The following is a 12,576-nucleotide window of genomic DNA, read 5'->3' on the forward strand; positions in this document are numbered from 1 at the left end:
TTAAGATAATGCCAAGAGTGTGCAAAGCTGTCAAGGTAAAGGGTGGCTACTTTGAAGAATCTCAAATATAAAATATATTTTGATTTGTTTAAAACTTTTTGGGGGTTACTACATGATGCCATATGTATAGAAAAAATAAAAACCTTTTGAGGAGCTGTGTCCAAACCTTTGACTGGTACTGTATATACAGTACCAGTCAAGTTTGGACACACTTACTCATTCAAGGGTTTTTATTGTTACTATAATAAAGAATGCTGTGGTAGACATGCAGGTTAAGTGTGCCTTGAATTCTAAATAAATCATAATAATATGGACCCTGGTCTCAGATCTGTGCCAAGCATGGCAACAACCAATAGGACTATACAGCACAAACAGATCTGGGACCAGGCTAGTCAGAGCCTTTAGCTGAAGTGAAATAAACCCTTGGTTAAACAACAATAGCCTGCTTCAGAATAAAGTATCCGTACTGTGCTCCACTCCAGACACACCATGACAAAACACCAGTACTACTTGCAGCTGAGGAAGGATATCTTGGAGGAGAGGGTGTGCTGTGACATGGAGAATGCCATGCTCCTGGCATCCCTGGCTCTTCAGGCAGAGTTTGGTGACTACCAGGCAGAGGTAGTAATCCCTCCTCTACAGTAGTAGTATAGTTATTATACAGTGTTTACCACATTGACATAATGGGGTGGTTTCCTAGACCATATTAAGCCCATCCTGGACTAAAAAGCGATTTCAGTTGAGGCTCTCCATTGAACATGCCTTCTTAGTCCAGGAGTCAGCTTAATCTGGAACCAGGAAGCCGACAGACCCTATATGTGAGGGCTACAATTATACCATCTGTTTCTTCTAGCTCCATGGAAAGACGTACTTCAGAATGGAACATTACATGTCTGCCTCTGTGCTGGATAATATTGACCAGAGCTCCATCAAGGAAGAACTGCTCAAACTACACAGCACATACTATGGAGCCACAGAGGCAGAGACAGAGTTTGAGTTTCTCAAGGTAAGTGCCCAGATGGCTAGCCTAGCCTGGTCCCAGATGGCTAGCCAAGCCTGGTCCCAGATGGCTAGCCTAGCCTGGTCCCAGATGGCTAGCCTAGCCTGGTCCCAGATGGCTAGCCTAGCCTGGTCCCAGATGGCTAGCCTAGCCTGGTCCCAGATGGCTAGCCTAGCCTGGTCCCAGATGGCTAGCCTAGCCTGGTCCCAGATGGCTAGCCTAGCCTGGTCCCAGATGGCTAGCCTAGCCTGGTCCCAGATGGCTAGCCTAGCCTGGTCCCAGATCTGTTTGTTCTGTCTTTCCAACTTGATAACAGATCTTCAAGATGGCGTGACTGAACTACTATGTCAAATGACGTAAAGATGCTGTAACGTCACAGGGGTGGAAACGTTATGGTGATTGTAATTATGATTAATCCCTGTTTTTAAAGACTCCTTTTTATCCTGTTTTCTTTCCTGAAGGCGAGCCAGAGACTGACAGAGTACGGGGTTCACTTCCACCGTGTCCTCCCTGAGAAGCGGTCCCAGACAGGTATCATGCTAGGGGTCTTCTCCAAGGGTGTCCTCATCTTTGAGGTCCTGAATGGAAACAGAACCCCAGTCCTAAGGTTCCCCTGGAGAGAAACCAAGAAGATTTCTTTCACAGTAAGTGTATTGCACTCTGAACTCCAAGCAGAGTTCAATTCCATCATTAAATCGTTTTATTTAAATGTTATTTAACCAGGTAAGTCAGTTAAGAACAAATTCTTATTTACAATGACAGCCTATGAACAGTGGGTTAAATGCCTTGTTCAGGGGCAGAATGACAGATTTTTACCTTGTCAGCTCTGGGATTCGATCCAGAAACCTTTCGGTTACTGGCCCAACGCTCTAACCACTAGGCTTCCTGCCGCCCTTTTTAATAAACATTTTGGGTGGGGCCGATGAGGTGATTTTTCATACTTATGTTAAAGGCTTTGAACTACTAGATAGGTGCTCTATAAATCCAATATGTTAATTCATCTCAACATTTCAAAAGACTTAGTCTATAAATGATAAAAGTGAAGCCTCTAGTCTGGTGTACTTGTTTCTCTCACTCATTGCTTTGTAATGTACCCTGTTTCTTTTCTGCATTGCTTTGTAAAATTTCTCCACTCATTGGAATGCAATTATTTTCCTGTTTCCTGTGTATTTCTCTCTCTCACTTTTCGTATCCTTCCGTTTCTCTGCAGAAGAAGAAGATCTGTCTTCAGAACACGTCAGACGGGATCAAACACCTGTTCCAGACAGACAGCAACAAGACCTGTCAGTACCTGCTGTGCCTCTGCTCTGCTCAGCACAAGTTCCACCTCCAGACGAAGGCCCGACAGAACAACCAGGAGCTGCAGGACTTAGGTGAGACAGAGGGAGGTGGTGATCTTAACTACAGCATGTCTACATGAGCTTTGTCACATGTCCTCATCCTAAACAATAGAACAATTTAACTGATTCTGTTAACCTACTTATGGGGTGGAGACATAGTAAACATTTACTTTATTTTACACTTCAGTTATATGAATTATTGTATACGATTTAGCATTTAAGACCCCCTGATAATGTCTTCTCATAATATCCTAGCTGGTACTTCTCCCTGTTCCACAGAGAACTCTCCACTGAACCTCCTGCAGTACTCTCTGGGTCAGGGGGGGGTGGAGGGGATGGGGAGAGCCGTGAGCTCTGCCAGCCTGACCCCTAGCTCCTCAGCCCGCTCCGCACACTCAGACTCAGACCTGAAGAGGATTTCCTACTCAGAGGTAATTGATGTTTTACATCTTTAGAAATCCCTGGTCCAATCCCCAGTCCTCTATGTTCTTTGTGGTGTGTAGTTTTAATTACATCCATTTTTTTTGTGAAAAACAACAAATGTTTTTATCTCAGGTGGCCCTGAACAAGGCCCCTGGCGGCCGGCTCCATGCCCAGGAAGAGGTGCTCTTCCCTGGGTTCAACTCCGGCCTCGGCCCCCATCACCACCACCCTTCCAATGCCCGGCTAATGATGAGCAGATCACACCACAACCTGGGCCAGGTATGATGCCATTTAATCATGCTGTCTTATGGATGTCTATGGCACTTCTTATGGCTCCTGACTTTGTGTTTATTATTTTTGTTGTGTGTGTTTTTATCCACTGCTGTATGACATTTTCCCATCTGAGATTAATAAAGTTCCATCCAAGCAGCTATTAAAATATTTGAATCTATCCATGTATGGTTCTATCCAGGTGCCTGAATCTCCAGAGCACCGTACAGTCTCCTTCAACAGCCAGTCTCAGTCTGCTGTGAACCATGCCCAGCTCCTGGACTCCCACCATCGAGCCAGCTCCGATACAGACTCCATCTCTGTAGCTTACCAGCAGGATAGGTGAGTCGCCTATCCTTTAAGCGCTCACCTAAGCCTCTTCAGTTAAAGGGAGAGACCATCCCATGATATTGATTTAGAAGATGGATTACTGTATAATTTACGATAACAATAAAACATTTTGGAAAATGGTGTGTTTGTGTCTAATAAAATCATCACGTTTTATTAGACACGTGCTTCGTAAACAACAGGTGTAGACTAACAGTGAAATGCTTAGTCAATAACAATACTTTTATTTATTGTATTTAACCTTTATTTAACTAGGCAAGTCAGTTAAGAACAAATTGTTATTTACAATGACGGCCTACCGGGGAACAGTGGGTTAACTGCCTTGTTCAGGGGCAGAACGACAGATTTTTACTTTGTCCGCTCGGAGATTTGATCCAGCAACATTTCGGTTACTGGCCCAACGCTCTAACCACTAGACTACCTGCCAGGCCAATCCCAGCTCTTGTCATGGGTTCTGCTTCATTCTCCAGCCTACTCTTCATTGAAAGCAGAATCTAACTTTGTCAGGCAATGTTTTGGTGCTCCATAGAAACAACCCGAGCTTTTGAATAAAGACGGTTATTATTGCAGCAGACAGCACTGTGTCGTCCTGACTGAGCCGGTGGCCATTTTTAACATGTAAATCTTGGTGGGGCAAACAAACAAATGGGGGGGTGGTGAATGCCAGCAAAGTCACAACACTAAACAATACATTAATTGCACTATAACGGTGACAAACGGTGCCCACATAAAGCTGTTCCAACAGCAGAGTCCCAACAGCAGTACCAACACCTTACCACTGCTACACATGGCTGTCAGCAGAGCCTTGAATGGCAGCGAAACAGTTCATTCAGCCTCATTTACTGCTTTCAAAAAAAAAATAAACATAGCTGAAATGGCTGACTTAAACAAATGTGGTTTCTACTGACAATTGAGATGTACAAACTATGGCATAAGAGGAGGACAAGCGGGTAAGAGGCAATCCGTAATTTCGATTAAGGCACTAATGCGCGAGGATGGACGTAGTCAATAAAACGATTTGTTCAGCACTTTTGAAATGTACAGCGCCAGAATTCAGAACATGGGCAATAGTGTTCTCCCTGTACACTAAGTCAGAAGCATAGGATAAATAAAGGGGTCATATAAGCAGACAATGAAAGCTCTTGCAATATTCAATGATTACATTTCTCTAAAACAGGCTTTAGGCTACATGTGCACCACCAAGTCAGAACAGTAGGCGAAATTAAGAGAGGAAAATAGACCAAATTATTAGGGTGAGGCTACTAACAGCTTACTACACAACATACACTTAGTATTACTTTCTTAGCTACAGTATACATATCTCCCTGGCATATTACATCATTTATGCAGCAGCATGCAATACATTTTTTGACTCGCCTTGTTGTGCTCACTTGAACAGGAAGGTGGTGCGGCGGTCCTTCGCAGGCAAATTTGCTTGCAGATAACCACTGATTCCTTCCAAACCACTCATTGTTGAATTTGTGATTTCGAACTTATTGTATAATGCTTATGGCCGATGTGCACTTCTAATGTAACTCTATGGCAGCACCCAAGGGGCTTGAATTTTCTAGCTCTACCCTTAGATTTGGCAGTGACATAGTGTCCCCATGAGTGACAGAACACTGAGCCAATCACAGTGCAACTAGAGAACATTACCAACCCCTACGCTCAGTATTTCCCGCTGGCTGCCCCACCACCACAGAAAGCACTGAGCTAGGCTGAAACACCTGTATTTTGGAGCTGCCTTACTCAAGAAAGCAAAAAAGAGATCATGTTTGTATGGAGGCTTTATCAACCTTTTATTTATTTTTTTGCATTGTTTGAAAACTGATATGTGACACGTATTAATGCCAAAATAACATGCAAAATAGGCAAAAAAAACGTGGCCCTCAGCCCCACCTGCCCTGAATGATGTGTCGTCACTGGACTGAGCTGACCTTAGAGCAGGGCAGGGGTTGCCTACCTTCAGCGCCACAGCAGACTCTTTACTATGTAATGTCTCTTCATTCTTTTGTCTGTGGATCAGTGAGTGTTCTAGTCTTTGTCTAGTCATGCCTTTAATTAGCCCTCTAGGGGAGGAGAGGAGAGGAGAGGGAGGGCCTTTTTGGTTCAGTGCTGAGTTGACAGTACTTTCTGTCTTCCCTCATATCTTCCTCCCGCCGGATTTTGTTTTGGGGCTTTTTGGAATGGAAGGACGTTCTGCTCTGTTCTTAAAAAGGCGTTTGGTTCTGACCCGTAAACTATAACAGGGCTTCATATTAACATCATGTTAATCGGTGAAGGGGTTTGTTGTATTCAGCCACAGTCTCTCTCTGTTGTTTTTGCTTCCAGACAGATTGTTAACTACCATCTGAATATGGAGTTAGTTCTATCCTAAGACTTTCTCTTTTAATACAGCAGTATAGTTTGGGCTGTCCTAGACCAGTTTGCCACCCCCCTCACCCTGGATTGAATAGTAACAAAAAGACCATGTTCTGTAGAGGCTCTGTAGAAGGGTGTTAATGCTCTTTCTCCTTCCTTCCTCTCTCTTCTCTCTCTCTCCTCAACAGAAGGTTTGGCTCCTCAGCATCGCACGGCAGCACCGCCTGGAGTCTTAAGAGCTTCCAGAAAGAGTCTGACTCCTCCTCCTCCGTGGAAGAGACGGGACATGCTGATGTCGTAGGTCAGGTTCTTTTTCTGGTTGCTATGAGACATGCTGTGCTTGTCTTTCTGTTTTTTGTTGTTTGCTTTGACATTGGCCTTGGCTGTGCCAACACTGTCTGTCTGTGTGAACGTTCTCCAACGCCATGTATTATGACTAGTAACCATGTGAGGATGTTTCTTGTATTCAGGAAGGCATACATACCATACCCGTTTGTTCCCTTTCCAGGTGTGAGCATGCACCTGTCTCTCTCTCTGACTGGCGTCGGCACCTGTCTCTCTGACTGGCGTCAGCGCCTGTCTCTCTCTCTGACTGGCGTCAGCGCCTGTCTCTCTCTCTGACTGGCGTCAGCGCCTGTCTCTCTCTCTGACTGGCGTCAGCGCCTGTCTCTCTCTCTGACTGGCGTCAGCGCCTGTCTCTCTCTCTGACTGGCGTCAGCGCCTGTCTCTCTCTCTGACTGGCGTCAGCGCCTGTCTCTCTCTCTGACTGGCGTCAGCGCTTGTCTCTCTCTCTGACTGGCGTCAGCGCCTGTCTCTCTCTCTGACTGGCGTCAGCGCCTGTCTCTCTCTCTGACTGGCGTCAGCGCCTGTCTCTCTCTCTCTGACGGGCGTCAGCGCCTGTCTCTCTCTCTCTGACGGGCGTCAGCGCCTGTCTCTCTCTCTCTGACGGGCGTCAGCGCCTGTCTCTCTCTCTCTGACGGGCGTCAGCGCCTGTCTCTCTCTCTCTGACGGGCGTCAGCGCCTGTCTCTCTCTCTCTGACGGGCGTCAGCGCCTGTCTCTCTCTCTCTGACGGGCGTCAGCGCCTGTCTCTCTCTCTCTGACGGGCGTCAGCGCCTGTCTCTCTCTCTCTGACGGGCGTCAGCGCCTGTCTCTCTCTCTCTGACGGGCGTCAGCGCCTGTCTCTCTCTCTCTCTGACTGGCGTCAGCGCCTGTCTCTCTCTCTCTCTGACTGGCGTCAGCGCCTGTCTCTCTCTCTCTCTGACAGGCGTCAGCGCCTGTCTCTCTCTCTCTGACGGGCGTCAGCGCCTGTCTCTCTCTCTCTGACGGGCGTCAGCGCCTGTCTCTCTCTCTCTCTCTGACGGGCGTCAGCGCCTGTCTCTCTCTCTCTCTCTGACGGGCGTCAGCGCCTGTCTATCTCTCTCTCTCTGACGGGCGTCAGCGCCTGTCTATCTCTCTCTCTCTGACGGGCGTCAGCGCCTGTCTCTCTCTCTCTCTCTGACGGGCGTCAGCGCCTGTCTCTCTCTCTCTCTCTGACGGGCGTCAGCGCCTGTCTCTCTCTCTCTCTCTGACGGGCGTCAGCGCCTGTCTCTCTCTCTCTCTCTGACGGGCGTCAGCGCCTGTCTCTCTCTCTCTCTCTCTGACGGGCGTCAGCGCCTGTCTCTCTCTCTCTCTCTGACGGGCGTCAGCGCCTTCTCTCTCTCTCTCTCTCTGATGGGCGTCAGCGCCTGTCTCTCTCTCTCTCTCTCTGACGGGCGTCAGCGCCTGTCTCTCTCTCTCTCTCTGACGGGCGTCAGCGCCTGTCTCTCTCTCTCTCTCTCTGACGGGCGTCAGCGCCTGTCTCTCTCTCTCTCTCTCTGACGGGCGTCAGCGCCTGTCTCTCTCTCTCTCTCTGACGGGCGTCAGCGCCTGTCTCTCTCTCTCTCTCTCTGACGGGCGTCAGCGCCTGTCTCTCTCTCTCTCTGACGGGCGTCAGCGCCTGTCTATCTCTCTCTCTCTGACGGGCGTCAGCGCCTGTCTATCTCTCTCTCTCTGACGGGCGTCAGCGCCTGTCTCTCTCTCTCTCTCTGACGGGCGTCAGCGCCTGTCTCTCTCTCTCTCTCTCTGACGGGCGTCAGCGCCTGTCTCTCTCTCTCTCTCTCTGACGGGCGTCAGCGCCTGTCTCTCTGACTAGCGGCAGTAGTAGGTTCTCCTTGGGCTCTGTCTCATTCTCAACAAGCTACTGTTTTCATCCTAAATGGCATCCTATTCCCTTTATAGTGCACTGCTTTATAGTGCATTACTACCCTATTCCCTTTATAGTACACTACTACCCTATTCCCTTTAAAGTGCACTACTTTATAGTGCACTATAAAGGGAATAGGTTGCCATTTGGGACACTGATCAGTCTAGTGAGTGTGGGTTTTTAGCTACATTTAGCCTCAGTTATATAGGGGTAAGTAACTGCAACAACACTAAGTCTCATTGGTAGAGTTCCATAACTCTGGCTTCTGTTCCCCATGTGTGGCCAAAATGGCACCCAATTCCCTCAAAATGGCACCCTGTTCCCTCAAAATGGCACCCTATTCCCGATATAGTGCACTAAATTGGACCAGGGCTCCCCAGTTGAATAGCCTCCTGCTTGGCACCAGAATGTATCGTGACCTTTTACCCTAGCTTACCTTGTGTTAGCTCCCATTAGCCACTGGCCAACACACACACACACACACACACACACACACACACACACACACACACACACACACACACACACACCTGCTTCTGTTGTGCTGGATGACAGTGATATATAGATGTGCTAAAGCTATCAGCCTGTTTAAACCTCTTCACTACGTCATACATACAGGCTGCTCCCAGTTAGAGAGCAGAACAGTGAATTACATCAGTCTCTGTGATAGACCAGAGAGAATGCGTACAGACACACACCCACAGCAGATAATGCTGTCCATTCACACTTAGTTCATGTATTTAATCATGTAGGTCATTTATCTTGCGGAGTGATGTGCTCACCATAGTGTGTTATTAGCTTACCCAGTTTCCTGTAACATGCTTCTTATTATTTAATGTGTTATGGTCAGTGGGACAGGAAATCCTCAGTCAACTTAATTCAACCTTGATGTTTTGACTTGATTGTGGTACTGTTTAAATGTATATCGCGCTCTAGCGACTCCTTGTGGCGGGCCGGGAGCCTGCAGGTTGACCTCGGTCATCAGTTGAACAGTGTTTCCTCAGACACATTGGTGCGGCTGGCTTCCGGGTTAACCGAGCAGGTGTTAAGAAGCGCGGCTTGGTGGGTCATGTTTCAGAGGACGCATGACTTGACTTTCGCCTCTCCCGAGCCCATTGGGGAGTTGCAGCGATGAGACAAGATCGTTATCATGAAAATTGGGGAGAAAAAGAACGGTATTATAATAATAATAATAATAATAATAATAATAATAATAATAATAATAATAATAATATATAGAATAATAAAAACATCAGATTTGTGATGATGACATGCACAAGATCTGTCATTCATTCACAGCTATGATCATTGATCTTCTGAAGAAGATATCCCTCTTCCTTACTTTCTGTGGCCCTGAATGTACTGGTAAAGTTACCAGGTTGTTAGCTAGCTAGTAATGAAGTAACACGACTGAACAAATGGTTAACTATGTCAACGCCAGAGCAGTTTTAGAACATGCGGTCTCGGCGATCTGCTACAGGAAGCTGATGTTGTACCCATAATATGGGTCAGATCTGTTGACCTCATTATTATCTGGGCAATTTTTTTTTCATAGTCACACAGTGCTCCCAAAATAAAACTCCTGGTCACACAGCAAAATATTTAGTCGCATATGTGACCAAATTGGTTGCACTTTAGAGCCATGAGTACCTGTTCATACCAACCTGCTGTCTCTCTGTCTATTACAGGGTTACTACAGATAGTAGAGGAACAGAACTCTGGTCATGTTGATCTGTTCATACTAACCTGCTGTCTCTCTGTCTACTACAGGGTTACTACAGATAGTAGAGGAACAGAACTCTGGTCATGTTGATCTGTTCATACTAACCTGCTGTCTGTCTACTACAGGGTTACTACAGATAGTAGAGGAACAGAACTCTGGTCATGTTGATCTGTTCATACTAACCTGCTGTCTGTCTACTACAGGGTTACTACAGATAGTAGAGGAACAGAACTCTGGTCATGTTGATCTGTTCATACTAACCTGCTGTCTGTCTACTACAGGGTTACTACAGATAGTAGAGGAACAGAACTCTGGTCATGTTGATCTGTTCATACTAACCTGCTGTCTGTCTACTACAGGGTTACTACAGATAGTAGAGGAACAGAACTCTGGTCATGTTGATCTGTTCATACTAACCTGCTGTCTGTCTACTACAGGGTTACTACAGATAGTAGGGGGGCAAAACTCTGGTCATGTTGATCTGTTCATACTAACCTGCTGTCTCTCTGTCTACTACAGGGTTACTACAGATAGTAGGGGGGCAAAACTCTGGTCATGTTGATCTGTTCATACTAACCTGCTGTCTGTCTACTACAGGGTTACTACAGATAGTAGAGGAACAGAACTCTGGTCATGTTGATCTGTTCATACTAACCTGCTGTCTGTCTACTACAGGGTTACTACAGATAGTAGAGGAACAGAACTCTGGTCATGTTGATCTGTTCATACTAACCTGCTGTCTGTCTACTACAGGGTTACTACAGATAGTAGGGGGGCAAAACTCTGGTCATGTTGATCTTGGCACATTCATCAGCTCCATAACTCCTGGGGGTCCTGCTGATGTCAATGGTAGCCTCAAGCCAGGTCAGTGAGAACATCATGTATAATAATAATAATACTGTAGTGTGTAATGTTTGTAATAATGTAGTAATAATAATAATAATAATGCTAATGTAATGTATAATAATGATGTAGTGTATAGTAGTAATAATAATGTAGTGTAATGTTTGTAATGTAGTAATAATAATGTAGTGTAATGTTTGTAATAATAATGTAGTGTGTAGTAGTAATAATGTAGTGTCTAATAATAATTTAGGGTGTAATGTTTGTAATAATGTAGTGTGTAATAATAATGTAATGTTTGTAATAATGTAGTGTGTAATAATAATGTAGTATACTAATGTTGTGTGTAATAATAATATAATGTAGTGTAATAATGTAGTACAATAATGTAGTGTAGTATAATAATAATAATGTAGTGTATTATAATAAGTAAGTGTAATAATGTAGTGTGTAATAATACTACTAATAATAACGTAGTGTGTACTACTGCTAATAATAATAATGTAGTGTGTACTACTGCTAATAATAATAATGTAATGTGTATTATCATAATAATGTATATATTTAATAATAATAATGCATTGTATAATATAATGCATTGTATAATATATTTTATAATATAATGCATTGTATAATAATAAATTGTATAATAATAAATTGTATAATAATATATTGTATAATAATATATTGTATAATATAGCATTATTTAGAAAATGCACTTGATGTCTAACATGTATTGCACCATGTCTTTGAAACCAGCCAAGGGTCTTCTCCTACTTGTGTAATATACACTACATGACCTAAATAACCTGGACACCTTCTCCTACTTGTGTAATATACACTACATGACCTAAATAACCTGGACACCTTCTCCTACTTGTGTAATATACACTACATGACCTAAATAACCTGGACACCTTCTCCTACTTGTGTAATATACACTACATGACCTAAATAACCTGGACACCTTCTCCTACTTGTGTAATATACACTACATGACCTAAAGAATGTGGACACCTGCTTCTACTTGTGTAATATACACTACATGACCAAAATAATGTGGACACCTGTTCGTCCAACATCTCATTCCAAAGTCATGCACATTAATATGGAGTCGGTCCCCCCATTGCTGCTATAACAGCCTCCACTCTTCTGGGAAGGCTTTCCACTAGATGTTGGAACATTGCTGCGGGGATTTGCTTCCATTCAGACATGAGCATTAGTGAGGTCGGGCACTGATGTTGGGCGATTTAGGCCTGGCTCACAGTAGGAGTTCCAATTCATCCCAAAGTTGTACGATGGGGTTGCGGTCAGGGCTCTGTGCAGGCCAGCCAACTTATAGTTGACCGGGGCAGCTCCAGCAGAGCAGAAATCAGATGAACTTACTGTTGGAAAGGTGGCATCCTATGATGGTGCCACGTTGAAAGTCACTGAGCTCTTCAGTAAGGCCATTCTACTGACAATGTTTGTCAAAAAATTTGGACACACCAACTCAAGGTTTTTTCTTTATTTTTACTATTTTTTACATTGTAGAATAATAGTGAAGACAACTATGAAATAACACATGGAACCATGTAGTAACTTAAAAAAAAAAGTGTTGAACAACTCAAAATATATTTGAGATTCAGATGGACTTGGTCCAAATAGGGCTATCTTCTGTATACCACCCCTACCTTCTCACAACACAACCTATTGGCTCAAACGCATTAAGAAGGAAAGAAATTCCACAAATGAACTTTGAAGAAGGCACACCTGTTAATTGAAAAGCATTCCAGGTGACTACCTCATGAAGCTGGTTGAGAGAGTGTCAAGAGTGTACAAAGCTGTCATCAAGGCAAAGGGTGGCTATTTGAAGAATCTCAAATGTAAAATATATTTTGCTTTGTTTAACACTTTTTTTTGGATTACTAGATGATTCCATATGTGTTATTTTATAGGTTTGATGTCTTCACTATTATTCTACAATGTTGAAAATGGCCAAATAAAGAAAAAACGTTAAATGAGTAGGTGTTCTAAAACTTTTCACTGATACTGTTGTGTGTGTAT

At 44.4% G+C, this 12,576-nt stretch overlaps 1 protein-coding gene across 6 annotated transcripts in view; it reads left to right on the forward strand.

The window, feature by feature from the left end:
- ptpn13 (protein tyrosine phosphatase non-receptor type 13) overlaps nucleotides 1-12,576 on the forward strand; it is a 144,635-nt gene that overhangs the window by 99,680 nt on the left and 32,379 nt on the right. For 5 of the 6 annotated variants that reach the window (XM_014138916.2, XM_014138917.2, XM_014138918.2 and 2 more), the window contains 9 exons: nucleotides 483-621; nucleotides 854-1,006; nucleotides 1,462-1,644; nucleotides 2,211-2,373; nucleotides 2,620-2,771; nucleotides 2,896-3,042; nucleotides 3,236-3,375; nucleotides 5,931-6,043; nucleotides 10,441-10,551. In XM_014138916.2, the coding sequence (XP_013994391.2) occupies nucleotides 483-621; nucleotides 854-1,006; nucleotides 1,462-1,644; nucleotides 2,211-2,373; nucleotides 2,620-2,771; nucleotides 2,896-3,042; nucleotides 3,236-3,375; nucleotides 5,931-6,043; nucleotides 10,441-10,551 (1,301 nt within the window). The remainder of the gene's footprint in view (nucleotides 1-482; nucleotides 622-853; nucleotides 1,007-1,461; nucleotides 1,645-2,210; nucleotides 2,374-2,619; nucleotides 2,772-2,895; nucleotides 3,043-3,235; nucleotides 3,376-5,930; nucleotides 6,044-10,440; nucleotides 10,552-12,576) is intronic. The other variant, XM_014138919.2, reaches the window with a different exon arrangement.

Source organism: Salmo salar, chromosome ssa13, assembly GCF_905237065.1.
Source record: "Salmo salar chromosome ssa13, Ssal_v3.1, whole genome shotgun sequence".
NCBI lineage: Eukaryota > Metazoa > Chordata > Actinopteri > Salmoniformes > Salmonidae > Salmo > Salmo salar.